The 16,272-nt window shown below is 42.1% G+C and overlaps 1 protein-coding gene across 6 annotated transcripts in view; it reads right to left on the bottom strand.

The window, feature by feature from the left end:
* The window catches only part of LOC110262276 (uncharacterized), a 149,340-nt gene that overhangs the window by 90,462 nt on the left and 42,606 nt on the right, over positions 1-16,272 (bottom strand). For 4 of the 6 annotated variants that reach the window (XR_014814872.1, XR_014814868.1, XR_014814869.1 and 1 more), the window contains one exon: positions 13,119-13,228. Coding sequence is in view for 1 of the 6 variants with exons in the window: in XM_084975622.1 (XP_084831748.1) it covers positions 13,119-13,124 (6 nt within the window). In the remaining 5 variants the exon portion in view is untranslated. Of the gene's footprint in view, positions 1-4,974; positions 5,156-7,889; positions 8,069-13,118; positions 13,229-16,272 lie in introns of all 6 variants that reach the window. The other 2 variants (XR_014814870.1, XR_014814871.1) reach the window with 1 other exon arrangement.

Genomic DNA, 16,272 nt, shown 5'->3' with positions numbered 1-16,272 from the left:
ACACAGATGTGAAGCTTTGAAGCCAAAATTTCAACCTAGGTCCGTTTTCAAATATATTCTTTTCCTCAGGCGTTAGGGCTACCCAGGACTAATGAGGCTTCCAAGTGAAAGAGTGTGCTTTATATTTGGTTTAGGGAAGTGGGAAGGCAAATCCCCGCCCCCCCCCCCCCCCCGCTCCCCCACCAGGAATACCTGGTTGATGGTTTGTGTCCTGTGTGCATACAGAGGAATGGGACAAGGGCTTTCTCTGGCTGTTTCTGAGCTTATGTTCTGAGCATGCTCATTCCGGGGAAGGGAATGTTTCCACTTTGAACTTGTGCTCAGTGTTCCTCTCGGTTTAGGTGTTGCTCCAGATGTGCATGGAGATTTCAGATTAGCTACAATTCAGCTCAGTGAAGGAAGGGATCAGATCGGTCTGTTTGGTCTGTTTCTTGCTGCATACTCAGCACTTGGTCCACTGAGGGCAGGAACATTCATTAAATTTTTCACTGAATGGACACACAAATCACTGAAGGAACCTGAAGTTAATGTTTTTGATTAGATTTGGTAGCTTCTTTTCTTTTTTCTTCCTTTTGGTTTTTTTAGGGCTGCACCCGCAGCCTATGGAAGTTCTTAGGCTAGGGGTCGAATCGGAACTGCAGCTGCCAGCCTGCACCAGAGCCACAGCAACACGGGATCTGAACTGCATCTGTGACCTACACCACAGCTCACGGCAATGCCTGATCCTTAACCCACTGAGCGAGGCCAGGGATCGAACCCGCATCCTCGTGGATATCAGCGATCCATGACAGAAACTCCGGATTGAGTAGTTTCTATGTCCCCTTAATCAACATGGAAGTTTTAGGTACCCATTCAATGTTCTGAATTTTTAAAATCTACCATTTAGAATTGTATTTAGTCCAAGAGGGCCTCCCTGACAAGCCTCACTCCAAACCTTCCCCACCCCAAACTAAACATGAAATTTCTGCCAAGTGACTCTGGTAACACTTTATGTCTCCTATCACAGCAGCTATGAACAATCTGGTGCTGGCCTGCTCATTGAGCCATCCTCCCCCTTTTCTGGAAGCATCCTGAAGGCAGAGCCTATGACTCTCAGTCCCCTTTATATTTATGGAACCCAGCCAAGTGCCTGGCCTAAAGGAGGGTTGATAGGTTAATAGAGTGAAAAAAATCAATGAATCCATTAATTAAATATTTTATCTGTCCTAGATTATCTTATCAGATGATTTGCAAGCCTTTTCAGAGAGTCACAATCCAGAGGAAAACTAAAAAATACTATGCAATGTTCTTTTTCTTAGAAGTATAATTGATTTACAATGTTGTGCCAATTTCTACTATACAGCAAAGTGACCCAGTCATATATATATATATTCTTTTTCATATATATATATATATATATTATTTATTTATTTATTTTCCTTTTTAGAGCCTCACCCATGGCATGTGGAGGTTCCCAGGCTAGGGGTTGAATCAGAGCTATGGCTGCTGGCCTACACCACAGCCACAACTACAGCAATGCCTTAAGCAAGTGAGGCCAGGGATTGAACCTGCAACCTCATGGCCACTAGTCAGATTCGTTTCCACCGCGCCACAACGGGCACGCCTCTTTTTCTCATATTATCTTCCATCCTGTTCTATCCCAAGAGAATGGATATAATTCTCTGTGCTGTACAGTAGGACCTCAGTGCTTAGTCCTTCTAAATCTGTTTGTGCCATGTTCTTGAAGCAAATTATCATGTGTCAGCTGCCCTTCCCCTTCACACACACATAGATAAAGAAGAAAGAAAAGTGACAAAAGTTCTGAGGTGGCACCTAGGAAGAAACAGGTGGCTATGGTGGTGACTTCAAAACAAAGCAAAGAGAACAGAAACAAAGAGGTTAGTGCTCACTGTGAGCTCATCCAAGGCCTGTCTTTATGGGCTCACTGCACTGGTTCCTTCTCTCAAGATTTCTGGCACCCCCTCCTCTCAGTTGCTGCAGTCTGAACGTCCAACTTCTCCCTCTGAGGGTTTTCTGCTTTGTTCAACTCCTACTGTCCCTGATTCTCCCCAGGAAGCTGTGTGCTTCTTACCTCTTATTTCTCATATTCCTTTGAGGAAGTTTTCCCACTCTACAAACTGCTTTGTATTTTCATCCTAATTATTATGTTTTAAAAATAAACCAGGTATTCCAGCTTCCTCTTCCTCTTTTTGGTGTTATTTTACTTTTTCTATCATAACAATCTTTCTTTCATGGTAAAGATATTCCCCCCCTCCACTTTGCAGAGAGGAAGTCCTAATATAAGTAACTGATGTTTTTCTTCCTAGTCACTAACCTTTGTGAAAGTGATTTGAAAACACCTTTTCATTCCTATCTCGACTCCTAGAACATTTTAGTGGTAATGGTGTGCTGCTACTAACATTATTCAGGGCACTGTGTATCTGGTGCTTTATAAATATAGCCATTTAAAACTGATCCATATGGGGGACCGTATCAATCATCACATCTAAAGTAATATTCATGGTAATAAGTATCTACAGAGATTTGCAGGGTTTGTCTTTTCGTCTTTTTAGGGCTGCACCTGTGGCATATGGAGGTTCCCAGGCTTGGGGTCGAATTGGAGCTGTGGCCGCTGGTCTAGGCCACAGCCGCAGCAGCAAAGTGGGATCCAAGCTGAGCCTGCGACCTACACCACAGCTCATGGCAATGCCGGATCCATAACTCACTGAGCGAGGCCAGGGATCGAACCCGCATCCTCGTGGAGACTAGCTGGGTTCGTTAACCGCTGAGCCATGATGGGAGCTCCAGATTTGCAGTTTAATCAGTGCTTTCATATCAGCAAATCCTCACAGTCGTATGAAGTAGCAATGATCTTTAACTCATTTCATAGATGAAGAAACCAGTGCTCAGAGTGGCTTGTCCAAGATCAAAGGTTTGGCCAACCTAGGTCTCTTGTCTACATATTATTCATTACATTATATACCACTTGGTATATAAATCCTTACTTAGTGGAAAACATTTTCATCCCAACTACTTTGTTCTGGGAGCATGATAAACCTAAGGAGATCTGGTAACTCCCTGAGATTACTTGGTTCCTGCCTTTGTGCAAGCTATTCTTCCTGCCTGGAAAGTCTGCTTCCAGCTCCAACCTGAAAAATCTATGGATTGGGAGAAAATATTTGCAAATGATGCTACTGACAAGGGATTAATTTCCAAAATATACAAACAACTCATACAGCTTAATATAAAAAAATCCAATCAACAAATGGGTAGCAGACCTAGACAGACATTTATCCAAAGAAGACCTGTAGATGGCCAAAAACACATGAAAAGATGCTTGATATTGCTTATTGTTAGAGAAATGCAAATCAAGATTGCAAGGAGAATATCATCTCATACCAGTCATCATTAAAAAGTCCATAAATAATAAATTCTGGAGAGGGTGTGCAGAAAAAGGAACCCTCCTACAGTGTTGGTGGGAATGTAAATTGGTACAATCACTACAGAAAACAGTACGAAGGTTCCTCAAAAAACTGAAAACAGAACTACCATATGAGCCTGTATTCCCACTCCTGGGCATATATCTTGAGAAAAGTCTAATTTGAAAGGATACATGCACCCCAATGTTCAGAGAAGCACTATTTTCAATAATCAAGACATAGATGCAACCTAAATGTCCATCAATAGAGGAATGGAAAAAGAAGATGTGGTACATACATACAATGGAATATTACTCAGCCATAAAAAGAGTGAAATAATGTCATTTGCAGTACCATGGATGGACCTAGGGATTATCATATTACAGGAAGTAAGGAAGTAAGTCAGAGAAAGACAAATCTCAGGTGATACCACTTATATGCAGAATCTAAAAAATGGATACAAATGAACTTATTTACAAAACAGAAATAGACCGACAAACAGAAAACAAATATGGTTACCAAAGGGGATACAGGGTGTGTGTGTTTGGAGGGGGGCGACGGCAAATTAGGAGTTTGGTTGGGATCGACAGATACATACTACTGTGTATATAACAGGTGAACAACAAGGACTTACTACGTAGCAAAGAAAAAAAAGTATACTCAATATCTTGTAAAAACAATGGAAAATATATATGTGTGTATATATATATACACACACACACATATATATATATAACTGAATCACTTTTTTTACACTTGAAACTAACCCTATGTTACAAATTAAGTATACTTCAATTAAAAAAGAAAACCTATTTATCTTTGTGTTCAGGCACCATGTTCTCTGTGACGCATACCTGTCCTCCTGAGCAAAGTTAGTGCCTCCTTTGTGTTCCTTGTATATCTTTCCATTACCAGATTTAGCACATGAGGATGACTAGAGAGCTTTCTGCCTACCAGGTATGGTTAGTCAGCTAGAGGGCAGAGACATGTCATATCCAGCAGGTGTTCAGCGAATCCTATTTGAGCTGAACTATCAAGAGGGTTTTTAGCCTTCAAACTGTGTTTGAGGCATTCTCGGATGTTATTTATTACTTTTTGCTTTCTTCTAAAATTCATCCTGATTTTTCGGGTGACCTACTTGCTTCACTGACCTGTTTCAAAGCTAGGAAGTTGAAGTTTTATGTGTTTTATTTCTCCATCTAATGTACACAGCTAGGAGGCTGCTGGCATGCAAAAAACTACCCAGCTATACAGTTAACTCAGTGAGGTCTGGTTTCATCCTACTCTGCTTCTTCAAGGCTTACAGAACGTGGAGCTGTTGTCATGCTTGAACGAAACAAATCTACTAGCATCCATGAGGATGCAGGTTTGATCCCTGGCCTCGCTCAGTGGGTTAAGGATCTGGCATTGCCATGAGCTATGGTGTAGGTCGAAGATGTGGCTCGGATCTGACGTTGCTGTGGCTGTGGTGTAGGCTGATGGCTACAGCTCCGATTCGACCCTTAGCCTGGGAACATCCATATGCCGCGGGTGCAGCCCTGAAAAGACAAAAAAAAAAAAAAAAAAAAAGACTTACAGAACATGAAGCTGGAAGGCCTTTCAAATGAATATTCCTGCTACTCCATATGCAGGCAAAAGGCTTCCTCTGGAATACCCAAGCCCTCAGAGGTGAGGGCTGGCATGTGTGACACTTTACATGCATTATCTTCTTCCAACAGTCATGTGAGGCTAAATGAGATCTTCATTCTTCACAGTTTCTGAAAGTGTGGTAAAGACAGAGGTGTAATAACCTGCTCAAATTCACATACAATGGGAGGTGTGAGATTTACAAAGAGTTCTGATTTCGAAGTGGGCACATTTGCCACGTGGTATAGGATTCTCGCTCTATGACATAAGTAAGAAGGCCTTTCTTGTCTCAGTCATTCATTCAGATTTTTTTTCCTGACCAGTGGCTTTGCTGTGGGAAGAAAATTGCTGAAGCATTCTCTAACATGGCACCTGGTTGAAAACTAAATTGGTTATTTGTCCCTGGCAAACCTCTGCATAATTAAAGCTGTTGATATAACTCATTTCAGTTGTCAGGCTTGGTCTCATAGCCCCAACCTCTTGATCTCATTTGGTTTTAACTTTACCTTTGTGCGGGAAGCTCCTGTTGTATGGTACTTTTCTCAGAAGTAGTGGTGGGAGGCATATAAAATTCACATTAACCTCCTCTTCCTTGTTTTTTTTCTGAGGTTTTTTTTTGTTTTGTTTTTTTGTTTGTTTTTTTGTTTTTTTGGTCAGCTAAAGGCCCAGCAAGTAGAGATCCCACATGCTTGGAAAGCATGCCAAGTTGATTTTGGGAGGGGTGGACTCAATTTCATTTAGGCCACTGGATATTTTCATTTATAGAAAAACTGGCTTTGAGGGAAACTGCCTGGAGCACAGTTGTTAAGGCAGTGTTGATGGATCAGCGTTCAGGAACTTTTGAGAATGGAGGAAATTATGAGAGCCAAATAACACTCTTCCCTTGACATTTTAAAAAAGAACGTATCTGTTTGGAAAGTTCGAATGCAGACCTAGTGAAGCATATGAACAGGATCTGAATAAGCTTTTGAGTAAAGAAGACCTAGATTTGAAATCCAGTTTGTGGTAGTGGTTATATGATTTAATGCATGCATTAAATTAAAATTCATAGAACGGTTCACCAGAAAATTTGCAAGCTTTTAGCCATTATTTCTTCAACTATTTTCTTTGGCACCAAATTTCTCTCATCACTTTCTGGGACTCAAAATATTATATTTGACTCAAATATTAGATTTAAAAAAAAACTGTCCTACAGTTCTCTGAGATAGATTTTTTTTTCTTTCTTTTTTAATCTTTGTTGTTCAAACTGGATTATTTCTATTTACTCTGTTCCCTATATTCTCTTTTTAAAATAAATCTCTATTTTATTTTTTTAACTCAGTGAATTTTATTACATTTATAGTTGTACAACTATCATCACACCCCAATTTTATAGCATTTCTATCCCAAACCCCCATCCCATTTCTATTTTCTTCTATTCATTTCCGTTTCACTGTTGAATCCAACTAGTAAACTTTTTTTTTGGGCTTTTTAGGTCGCACCCACAGCATACGGAGGTTCCCAGGCTAGGAGTCTGATTGGAGCTACAGCTGCTAGCTTACACCAGAGCCACAGCAATGCAGGATTCGAGCCACATCTGCAACCTACACCACAGCTCATGGCAACGCCAGATCCTTAACCTACTGAGCGAGGCCATGAATTGAACCCACAATCTCATGGTTCCTAGTCAGATTTGTTTCTGCTGTGCCATGCCAGGAACTCCAAATTTTTCATTTCTTATTTAAGGTATAGTGAATTCTTTATTTCTGATATTGTATTTTTTAGTCCATTTGGTTCCTCCTTCCATCTTTCAATTCTTTGCTGAGACTTTCTATGTTTTCATTTGCTTCAAGAGTATTCATGATTGTTTGCTGGGTCATTTCATTTATTCATTCATTTATTTATTTTTTTGGCCATACCCACAACATATGGAAGTTCCTAGGCCAGGGACTGAACTGGAGCTGCAGCTGTGACTTATGCCACAGCTGTGACAACACTGGATCCTTAACTCACTGGGTCACAGCAGGAACTTCTGGATCATTTTATAATAGCTGCTTTAAAGACTGTCAGATAGGTCCAACATCTCTGTCATTTTTGCCTTGGCATCTGTTGTTTTTTCCAATATAAGGTAAGATTATTTTTGCTCTTTATGTGCTGCCTAATTTTTAAATAGGACGGTATTCTGTTTAAAAGTATGAAGAATTGTTGATATTTTGTCTTGGGTAGGTTCAGGCTGCAAGTCAATCCCAACTTCTGTTGGACTGTCCACCTGTGGTTCTAGTGTCAGTTGAGTTTTGTTGACAGCCTTTGCTTCTGTCTGTCCTGTGTGCTGCACCTAGTGGCCAGTCTGTGTCCTGGGCAGAGATGTATCTTTGTTCAGTCCTCAAAAACCTTCGGTTTGCTGACTGGCATCGGAGCTACGCCTGCACAACTTGGGGTTAAGCCTAGGAGTTTATAAGTCCGGGGTTGCTTCTCTGAGCTCCTCTTTATTCATCTCCTTGGCAGTTTCCCATTTCCTGGGACTCACTGTTTTTTGGTCCTCCAGCCAGAAGTCTGGGGTTTTAGTTACCCATCCTCCGACAGGGCCAGGACAATGCTGACACAGCGAGGTACCATACCACAGGAGCAAAATTTAAGCAGGCACAAAAAATCAATAATAAAGATAAATAAAATGTAATGTAGCATTAAAAATCAAAATGAAGGCAAAAATTTATAAGGATCAAAATATGACAACTTTAAATAAAGACAGCATGCGACTCTGCACTTTACAACCCTGCCTCGCACATCTCACTTTAAGCCCAGCCCTGCTCTGCTGTGTGTTTCTACAACTGTGCCTCCATCTGGCACCAAGGGGAGGAAAGACAGGTGGGAAAAAATGGTAAATACCATGGTTTGGTGGCACTCTGAATTCTGGTCTCCTTCCTCAGCCTGTCTGCTCTCATTTATTCTTCAATATCTCCGGGATGTGTCCAAGTTTCATAGCTGTACTTAGTGGGAGAGACAAGGTGGAGGGTGCCTACTCCACCTTAACGAGAATCAGACCAGAGAAGACTCTGCTTGAATTGCTGTAGGTCAGAGGTCAGAGGTTAGAGGTAGGCAAAGGAAGCACATTCTAGGAAAAAAATGGTGAAAGTTTCAAAAAAAACCAGTTCTGTCACATTATTTTTCCTAGTAACTCTTTGAAGACTTGAAAATAAAAGTAACTGTGCAGAATTTCCAGGAATTATCCAATGTACTCCTTTCATTTCCTTTATCCTCCAGAGGAAAGTAGAGGGTGTGTGTGTGTGTGTGTGTGTGTGCGCGCGCGCGCGCGTGCGTGCATGAGCAGGCATTTATACACTCATGTCTCAGAGAGAGAAGAGAGATGTGAGGGCAGGTAAGACTTAGATAAGGATGCTATAGATTTAGACACATAGAGGTTTCCCATATTTCCTTCAAAATAATGAAAGAGAAAATGTGAGGATTGAGAACTTCTAAATCCCTGTCTTGGCTTCCTTTTTCCTTAATGTTCTGGGGAAATTATCAAGGGATAAGCCACTCTCATGGGTACTGTATTTGCTAGCACTTACCATGTTGCAATCTGTCCTGTTTATAAGAAAAAAGAACACTTACATAAAGGGTAGCTCATTGGTTTTAGGCAGGTGGTTCAAGTTCAGCGCTGTCGTTCCTTTGGCTATTTGCCTATCTACCTTGGAAAAAACCTGAGCAACATATCCGCATGCCCTGTTTGAAGTCTTTTGTTGAGGATGTCTGCTTATTTGCTCCTAGGCCCCAGAATTTTACTTATTGAATGTTGGCAGCATCAGGCAGAAGAAAGTAAAAAAGCAGTGCAGAATGTATCCAAATATTGTTCCATCATGGAAATTTGACTGGAGAATAAGAACTGGGTACAAAAACTGTTGAATGCTTTTTAACTTCATGGTCTCTGGACATTTTGCCCCCATTGCAAGTTAAAAAACGTTTTTCAACCTATATTTTGGCACAGAGAGTCAATTTTTCTATAACTCTGGAAAACCCTGAGACATCCCTCATCGATTTGCACCTTTATCTCCTTTCCTGCCTCCGTCCTGCCAGTGCTGCCTCCTCCCCCACCTCTTTCCTTCCTTTCTGGAAATACTGATTTAGCTAGCGCCTTCTCTAGCCTGTCACTTTATGAGGCATCATAGGCTGTACAAAAGTGCATGAAATAAACACTGATCTGGCTCGGAGCCGCAGCATCTATTTGAGGAAGTGAGCACAATCCCATGAACGAGATGAAACAATCCTGGAACGAAATTCAATCAGGTCTAGAAATGTCTCAGAGAGAGGGTCCTTCTCAATTATTTCTGATCTCTTTGGAGACAGTCAGTGTTTTTCAAGATTTGTTACTTTTGCATAGGCTTTCTCTTTTCCAAATTAAAAAAAAAAAAAGAAATTCTCTTATTGCTCATCGTGTGATTGTGTATGTGACTGTGTGTGTGTGAGTATGTGTGGTGAGAGAGGTTTTATTTCAAAATGCCTGCTGCTACCCTAAACTTAGCTATTGCTTTATTAAGTTGCGTATTCTTTTTTCCATCCTTTTTTTCATTTTTTAAAGTTTTATTGAAGGGTAGCTGATTTACAATGTTGTGATAATTTCTACTATACAACAAAGGGATTCAGTTATACATGTACGCACATTCATTTTCTTATACTGCCTTCTGTAGAAACATTTCTGTCCACGGACTCTGAGCTGAGGCAGGTGATAATTACTGATCATGTAAGAAGTCCTCCGCCCTGGGACAGGCCTTCTAAGGGCCACAAAAGACCACCAGAGTGTCCTGTTTTACTGAACTTGTGCTTCCTTCCAGGCAAAGCTGCCCCATGAGGTCTCTGCTCCATCCTCTGACTTGCTCTCTCTGGCCAGGTAGGCAGCCAGTATCCCCTAAGGTCTGCCAACCTAGACACTTCTGGGGGCTCCTCCCACTAATTAGGGGGAGGGAGCTGCCAGAGACCTACGGAACTACCAGTCTCCTGGGTACACTCCCTGGTTCCCCCCAGCATTGTGCCTGGGAATGAACCTCCGCTATGTCATGCAGGAGGGGGTTTTTCCCATGGTGTCATGCTCTGGCAGGACCTACGTGGCGGGTGCTGAAGAACCCTGGAAGCTGCTGGTGTCAGCGAGAGATAATGAGTGCAGAAGGAGAGACCTCAGGAAGCTCCTCAGGATACTGCCAGGCTTCTCTGCCTAAGCTTCTCAAGGAAGCAATTAACACGGCTGGAGGAGCAGGGCTGATCAGAAAGAGGGCTGCTCAACTTAGCGGGGGTTGGGGAGGTGGGGGAGTGGGTGTGGGAGTTGGGGGAATTGGGGGAGGGTGCTGTCTTTCATGCACGGAGAGCTAGATTTGGGAGAATTTTTTGCCTGGGAAGAAGCTGACTTTTGTCTTCTGCTGGGAAGCCTATGACCTAGGATTTGATAGAAATAATTTTTTTTTTCTTAAGAAAAGACAGATATTGAACATGTATGTGATGAAAATAACTTTACAATTGTAGAACCTAGACTAGCTTTTCAATTTGTTTGAAGGGTCTATTATACGTCTTCTGAAACCCCCAGTCCCTTTCCTGAGTTATGGGGTTTTTGTGGATTTAGCTTCCAGAAATGGATTCTCCATCTTAATAAGACAGGAGTAAAAGTCCCTGCCCCCTGCTAGCTTGCAACAGCTCACACTGGAATCAGGGGGAGATCCTGCTGTCAGGTGTCAAGTGAAGGTGGTGCTCAGGGATCCCGGGGCCCGTCATCCATACGCATCACAGCCACAGAAGGAAGCAGTGGTGTCACGAACGTCTCAGTAGGAGAAACAATTATCTTTATTTCCTCATCTAGGTGCTGCTTCTGTTGTTGGAACAGGGACTCTGAACAGGGACTTCAGATTTACTCAAAAACTAAATTTTTTCTCAATTTCATGGCACAAGCATGGGTCACCAAGCAGTATCACAACCCAAATCATCAACAACTAATTCATTCAGTTAGTCATTCATTTAACAAATCTTAGCTGCGTTAACAATCTTAGCTGCGTTAACAATATTCCACGTGCCAAGCTCTAAACACTTAAATTATGAAAGGATCCGTCCTCATAGTCAAGGCGCTCTAAATCCTTTGGGTAAAGCATGTGAGAAAATTTACGATTTTAATCGGATATAACACGTATCGATTGTGGCAGAGGCATTGTTAGATGATACAGTAGTATAAATGAGACACAGGAAACCAGACGGCAGGAGATAACGTCAATCTAGGCAAAGAGAAGAGCACGTGCAAGGAAAGGAAGTATCTGAGTGCAAATGACTTGCTCAGCTCAGCGAGTGGCACTGGAAAGGCAGGTAAGGACAAATCCTTTTTTTAATACTCTGTACCTGCCTTTCCTACCATTCACTACGCCCTGTCATTGCCTTTATTTATTTATTCAGCAGTTTCCAAAGCATGTGGAAGTTCCTGGGCCAGGGATCAAACCCAAGGCACAGCAGTGGCCAAAGCCAATGACAATGCTGGATCCTGAATTTGCTGTGTCACAGGGAACTCTGGGGCCAATCTATGCCGTGCTGTGGAGTATGGAGTTTAGTCCAAAGTTGGTGTTTATTTACCAGATGTAATGATATGTTCTACTTCACCAGCTTAGAGTGCAGGTAAGGCGACAACATAAGAATAAAAATATCCATATGGGAATGTTTTGGGGGTGTCCATTTTTTGTCTTTTTAGGGCTCCACTCGCAGCATGTGGAAGTTCCCAGGTTAGGGGTCGAATTGGAGCTGCAGCCACCAGCCTACCCCACAGCCACAGCAATGTGGGATCGGAGCCATGTCTGTGACCTACACCACAGCTCACGGCAATGCCAGAACCTTAACCCACTGAGCGAGGCCAGGGATGGAACCCACAACCTCATGGTTCCTCATCCGATTCGTTTCTGCTGAGTCACGATGGGAACTCCCCGAGGAGGTAAATATTGACAAGCTCTTGTGGAGAGAAAGATGCGAATGCGAACAGAGAAGGCTCGGAGGAAGCCTCAATTGTGTCTTCGACCCATTTTTTTTAACACAAAGTTCTGAAGCAAGTTGGTACAGAATTAGATATGATAAAATTGGTGATGGCCACTGATTTAACAATAAAATAATCTTTTTTTTGGCCACGCCCACAACATGTGCAAGTTCCCAAGCCAAGGATGGAACTCAAGCCACAGCAGCAACCGAAGCCACTGCAGTGACAATGCCAGATCCTTAACCTGCTGCACCAGAGAATTCCTAAAATAATTTTTAAAAATACTAAGATTCACTTAAGTCTCCATTTGTTCAGCGTGGCAAATGTTACAAAAGGAATGGTGTCCCTGAAAAATTGACATGTCAAAGCTCCAATGCCAAATACCTCAGAATACGGGTCCATTTGGAGATATAGAGTCTTTAAAGAGGTAATAAAGTTAAAATGAGGTCAGATGGGTGGTTTGGAATCCAATATAACTGTTGTCCTGATAAGAAGAGATTAGGACACAGATACACTGAGGGAAGATCACATGAAGACACAGGGAGAAGATGGCCATCTGACAAGTCAAAGAGAGAGGCCTCAGAGGAAACCAGCTCTGCCGACATTGCGATCTTGGACTCACAGCCTTCAGAATTGTGTGAAAATATATTTGAGCTTGTTTAGGCCATCCGGTCTGTGAGATTTTTATGATACTCCAACCAACTCCTGTAACAAGTATTTTAGAGTATTTCTTTTGGGGCTATCTCAATACTCAATAGTTGTCTAAGAACCCTCTGGGGAATTTTTCAGCCCAGAGGGCCAGTCTTTCAGTCTAGAAAGACTAGAAGAGAACTCAAGAATTAGAAGTGGCCCCAGGCAGATGCTAGCTTTCTGTTTTCTTTTGCTGCCTAATGGTGCAGCTGATAAGTGATGCTACACTACTGAACGTTTCCTGGTCAAGTGCAACCAACACGTCTTTGCTGGTCCAGATCATGTTCCCATGAGCATCGTCTTCATCGAAAGGTGCTCCAGGCTGGACTTAAAAGGTCATAGCTCTTTAGTTTATTGTGAAGGCCCAACCACCGTGCCTCAAGTTTTTCTCTGGGATGAGGAGGGGTGTCCGGCATCAGCCACGTGCCCATTCTTACCTCCATTTCGGTCCTGCTGTTGAGCCCTGGTGGTCAGTCAGGCTCTTCTCTCCTTCTCGGGACCCCACCCCTTCAGGTCCTTCTCTCTGGAAATGGGTCGTTTGCGGAACCTAATCAATTCAGGAGTAAAAAGGAGATAACACTGAACTTCAAATAGAAATAGGTTGGGGGAGTTTCCCATTGTGGCGCAGTGGAAACGAATCCAACCAGTATCCATGAGAATACAGGTTTGATCCCTGGCCTTACTCAGTGGGTTGGTGATCTGGCATTGCTGTGAGCTGTGGTGTAGGTCACAGATGTGGCTTGGGTCCCATGTTGCTGTGGCTGTGGTGTGGGCCAGCAGCTATAGCTCTGATTCAACCCTTAGCCTGGGAACTTCCTTGTGCTATAGATGCGGCCTTAAAAAGCAAAAAAAAAAAAAAAAAAAGAAAAGAAAAGAAATAGGTTGGGATGTTAATCTCTTCTTCTCTGGTGGCTCCTAAGTCCCTGTGCACATTTTTCTTCTCCCCGCTTCCCCACCCTCTACAGTTCTGCTTATTGAGGGTATTAGGTGACTGTTTGATTAATATTTGTCTACGGGACCTGTGACATCAGTCTCTGCCAAATAAACAGATCTGACTTATGATGTTTTGCAGCTCCACCATAAAAAAAAAGCTGACATTTTTTTAAATAGTGGTTTTCTTGCTTAAATCCCCAGTACTCCCTATAGTCATACAAAAGAAAAAGTGAAATGATCAAAGGGTTCTAGCTCCAACATGTCTTAAATTGCCACCAACACTACCTTCTAAATATAGGAATAACGGTTGGAGGATATGGCCAAGATGGTGGAGTAGTAAGACACTGACCTCACCTCCTGCCATGAACACACAACAATTACAAATATTTATGGGGCAGCTGTCTGTGAGAACAAGCAGAAGATGAGCAGAAGAGATTCTGCACAACTCGCTATCAAGAAAGAGCCACGGCAAAACGGATAGGAGAGTGGGGATGCAGTGCGGATAAGATCCACATCCCTGGGAAGGTGACCCCAAAACAGGAGAGTAATCACAACTGCAGATGTTCTCCCCAAAGAGTGAGGGGACCATGTCCCACAATAGGATGCCCAGCCTGGGGTCTTGCACCAGGAAGAAGAGCTCTCAGAACATCTAGCTTTGAAGGCTAGCAGGGCTTGGGTGCAGGACAGTCACAGGGCAGTAGGAAACAGAGACTGTGTTTTTAAAGGGCACACACAAAATCTCACACCCCACGCCCTCTGCTGGGGTCCCAGCGCGGAGACAGTAATTTGAAAGGAACCTGGGTCAGACTGATCTTAGAGAAACTCTGATCTTGGAGAAACTCTGGGAGAGGCAGGAAGTGACTGGGACTCCCCCTGGGGACATAGATAGCTGGTGACAGTCACTTTGGGGTGCTTATTTTAGGACCCTGGTGCTTGCAGGCACCATTTCTGGAGTCCACCCTCTAGCTCCTTAGTGTCAGTGGCTTACCGGCTCACCAGTGAGCTGGCACTAGCTCTTGGATCCCACGTGCCAAGAAGCCAGCTACAGCTGGACAGAGCCACACCCATCAGTGGGCCAGCAGCCTCTGTCCTAGGCAGGACCTGGCAACCAACCAGGCTAGGGGATGGGGGGCAGTCCCATCTATCAACCGTAGTCAGCCCTGGCACAACAGAGAGATCCACACAGTGCACACAGGGCACCCCTAGAGCATATAAGTAGTTCCAGCTAAAACACAAAGGAACACACACACACAATAAATGCAGGAAGCTTTAAGGTTCAGCTCAAAAAACGATTAATTTATATGCTCCCAAATAAAGTGATTTATATTTTTTATTCTGTATTGTTATCTTTTCTAAGTCTGTCTACCCTATTGGAAGAAGTAAAGCTAAGGACTCTTTCTTTTCCATCTTAACAACCACAAAGCACAGCAGAGTGCCTGCATACAGTAAATAAATAAATGAATGAAACCGACTTGTGGAAAGTACTGCTGATTGCAATGTAGTCATATCTTGGATATGACTTTAATGTTTCACCTACTAAAATCTGGAAACAATGAAAATGATAAATCACTTAGGCAAAAATTAATGTGTCTGGACCAAATAAACAACAGTGGGAAAAACAGAATAACAGATTTTAGAGATTAAACAATTGTCAGGGCTTGGTGATTAATTGATTAAAATGTATAAAGGGAAGGAAATGATTCCCAAATTGATGCTAGGAAAACTGAGTAAGTTGGTGACTTTTTTCTGATAGAACAGAGGAAAAAGAATAAGTTTAGGGTGCCCAGAATTTTGTTTCAGTACTTATAAGTGTGGGAAAATGTACTGTGCTATTAATGAATTAACAATTTTGTTGAGATTGAACCATACATTTTAATAATAAAGAAAATTGAAATGCCTTAGAAAAGCTGTCAAATTTATTGGAAATGAACATTATGGGGGAAAATATACCATCTGCTTTCCAGAGAAGAATAAAAATCAATGTTGCAATTGCTGTATGATCTGGAATCAACTACTGAGTTGAGTTCCCAAGTGGCAATAAATATTTTTGTTGATTTGACATCTTGACACAAGGAAAGCTGTTGATAGATTGCCTTGAGCTCACTAGGCATTACCGAGGATACTACTTGGCAGAAACCCAGCTTACACTCGCTGTACACAGAGGGAAATTTCTTGGGTTACACAACTGAAAATCCCAGAGACGGGGGATAGAGAGGTAGAGTCTCAGGCAAGGTTCTTCAAAATACATCATTATTAAAATAAAAGGGTAAGTGTAGCTTGGCAGAAAATATCTTGTAATCTCTCTCTCTACATAAACACACACAGTATTTCATTTTATGGATTTAACACAATTTGTATATAATTTTACCATATATTTTATGTCTCAGTAATTTTTAAAATTACCTTTGTGGATGAGTACTCTTACAATTCTTTACTAAGAAAACAACCTCAAAACAAGGGCAAGGCACAGAAACAGATATTTCATAAATAAGATATATAAGGTATGTGGTAAAATTGCATATACATTTTTATAATCATACATTGGAATACTGAGCAGTAACAAGAAATGAATTATTGATACATGAAGCAACTTCAATGAATCTTGCAAGCATTAAGTAAAAGAATACATACTGTGTGGTTTTATTTATATGACGTTCT

Source organism: Sus scrofa, chromosome 9, assembly GCF_054392235.1.
Source record: "Sus scrofa isolate SSC_HxYL_T2T_F1_AM1 chromosome 9, Sscrofa_HxYL_maternal_Yorkshire_Landrace_v2.0, whole genome shotgun sequence".
Lineage (NCBI taxonomy): Eukaryota > Metazoa > Chordata > Mammalia > Artiodactyla > Suidae > Sus > Sus scrofa.
This window is presented reverse-complemented; position numbering and strand designations above follow the sequence as displayed.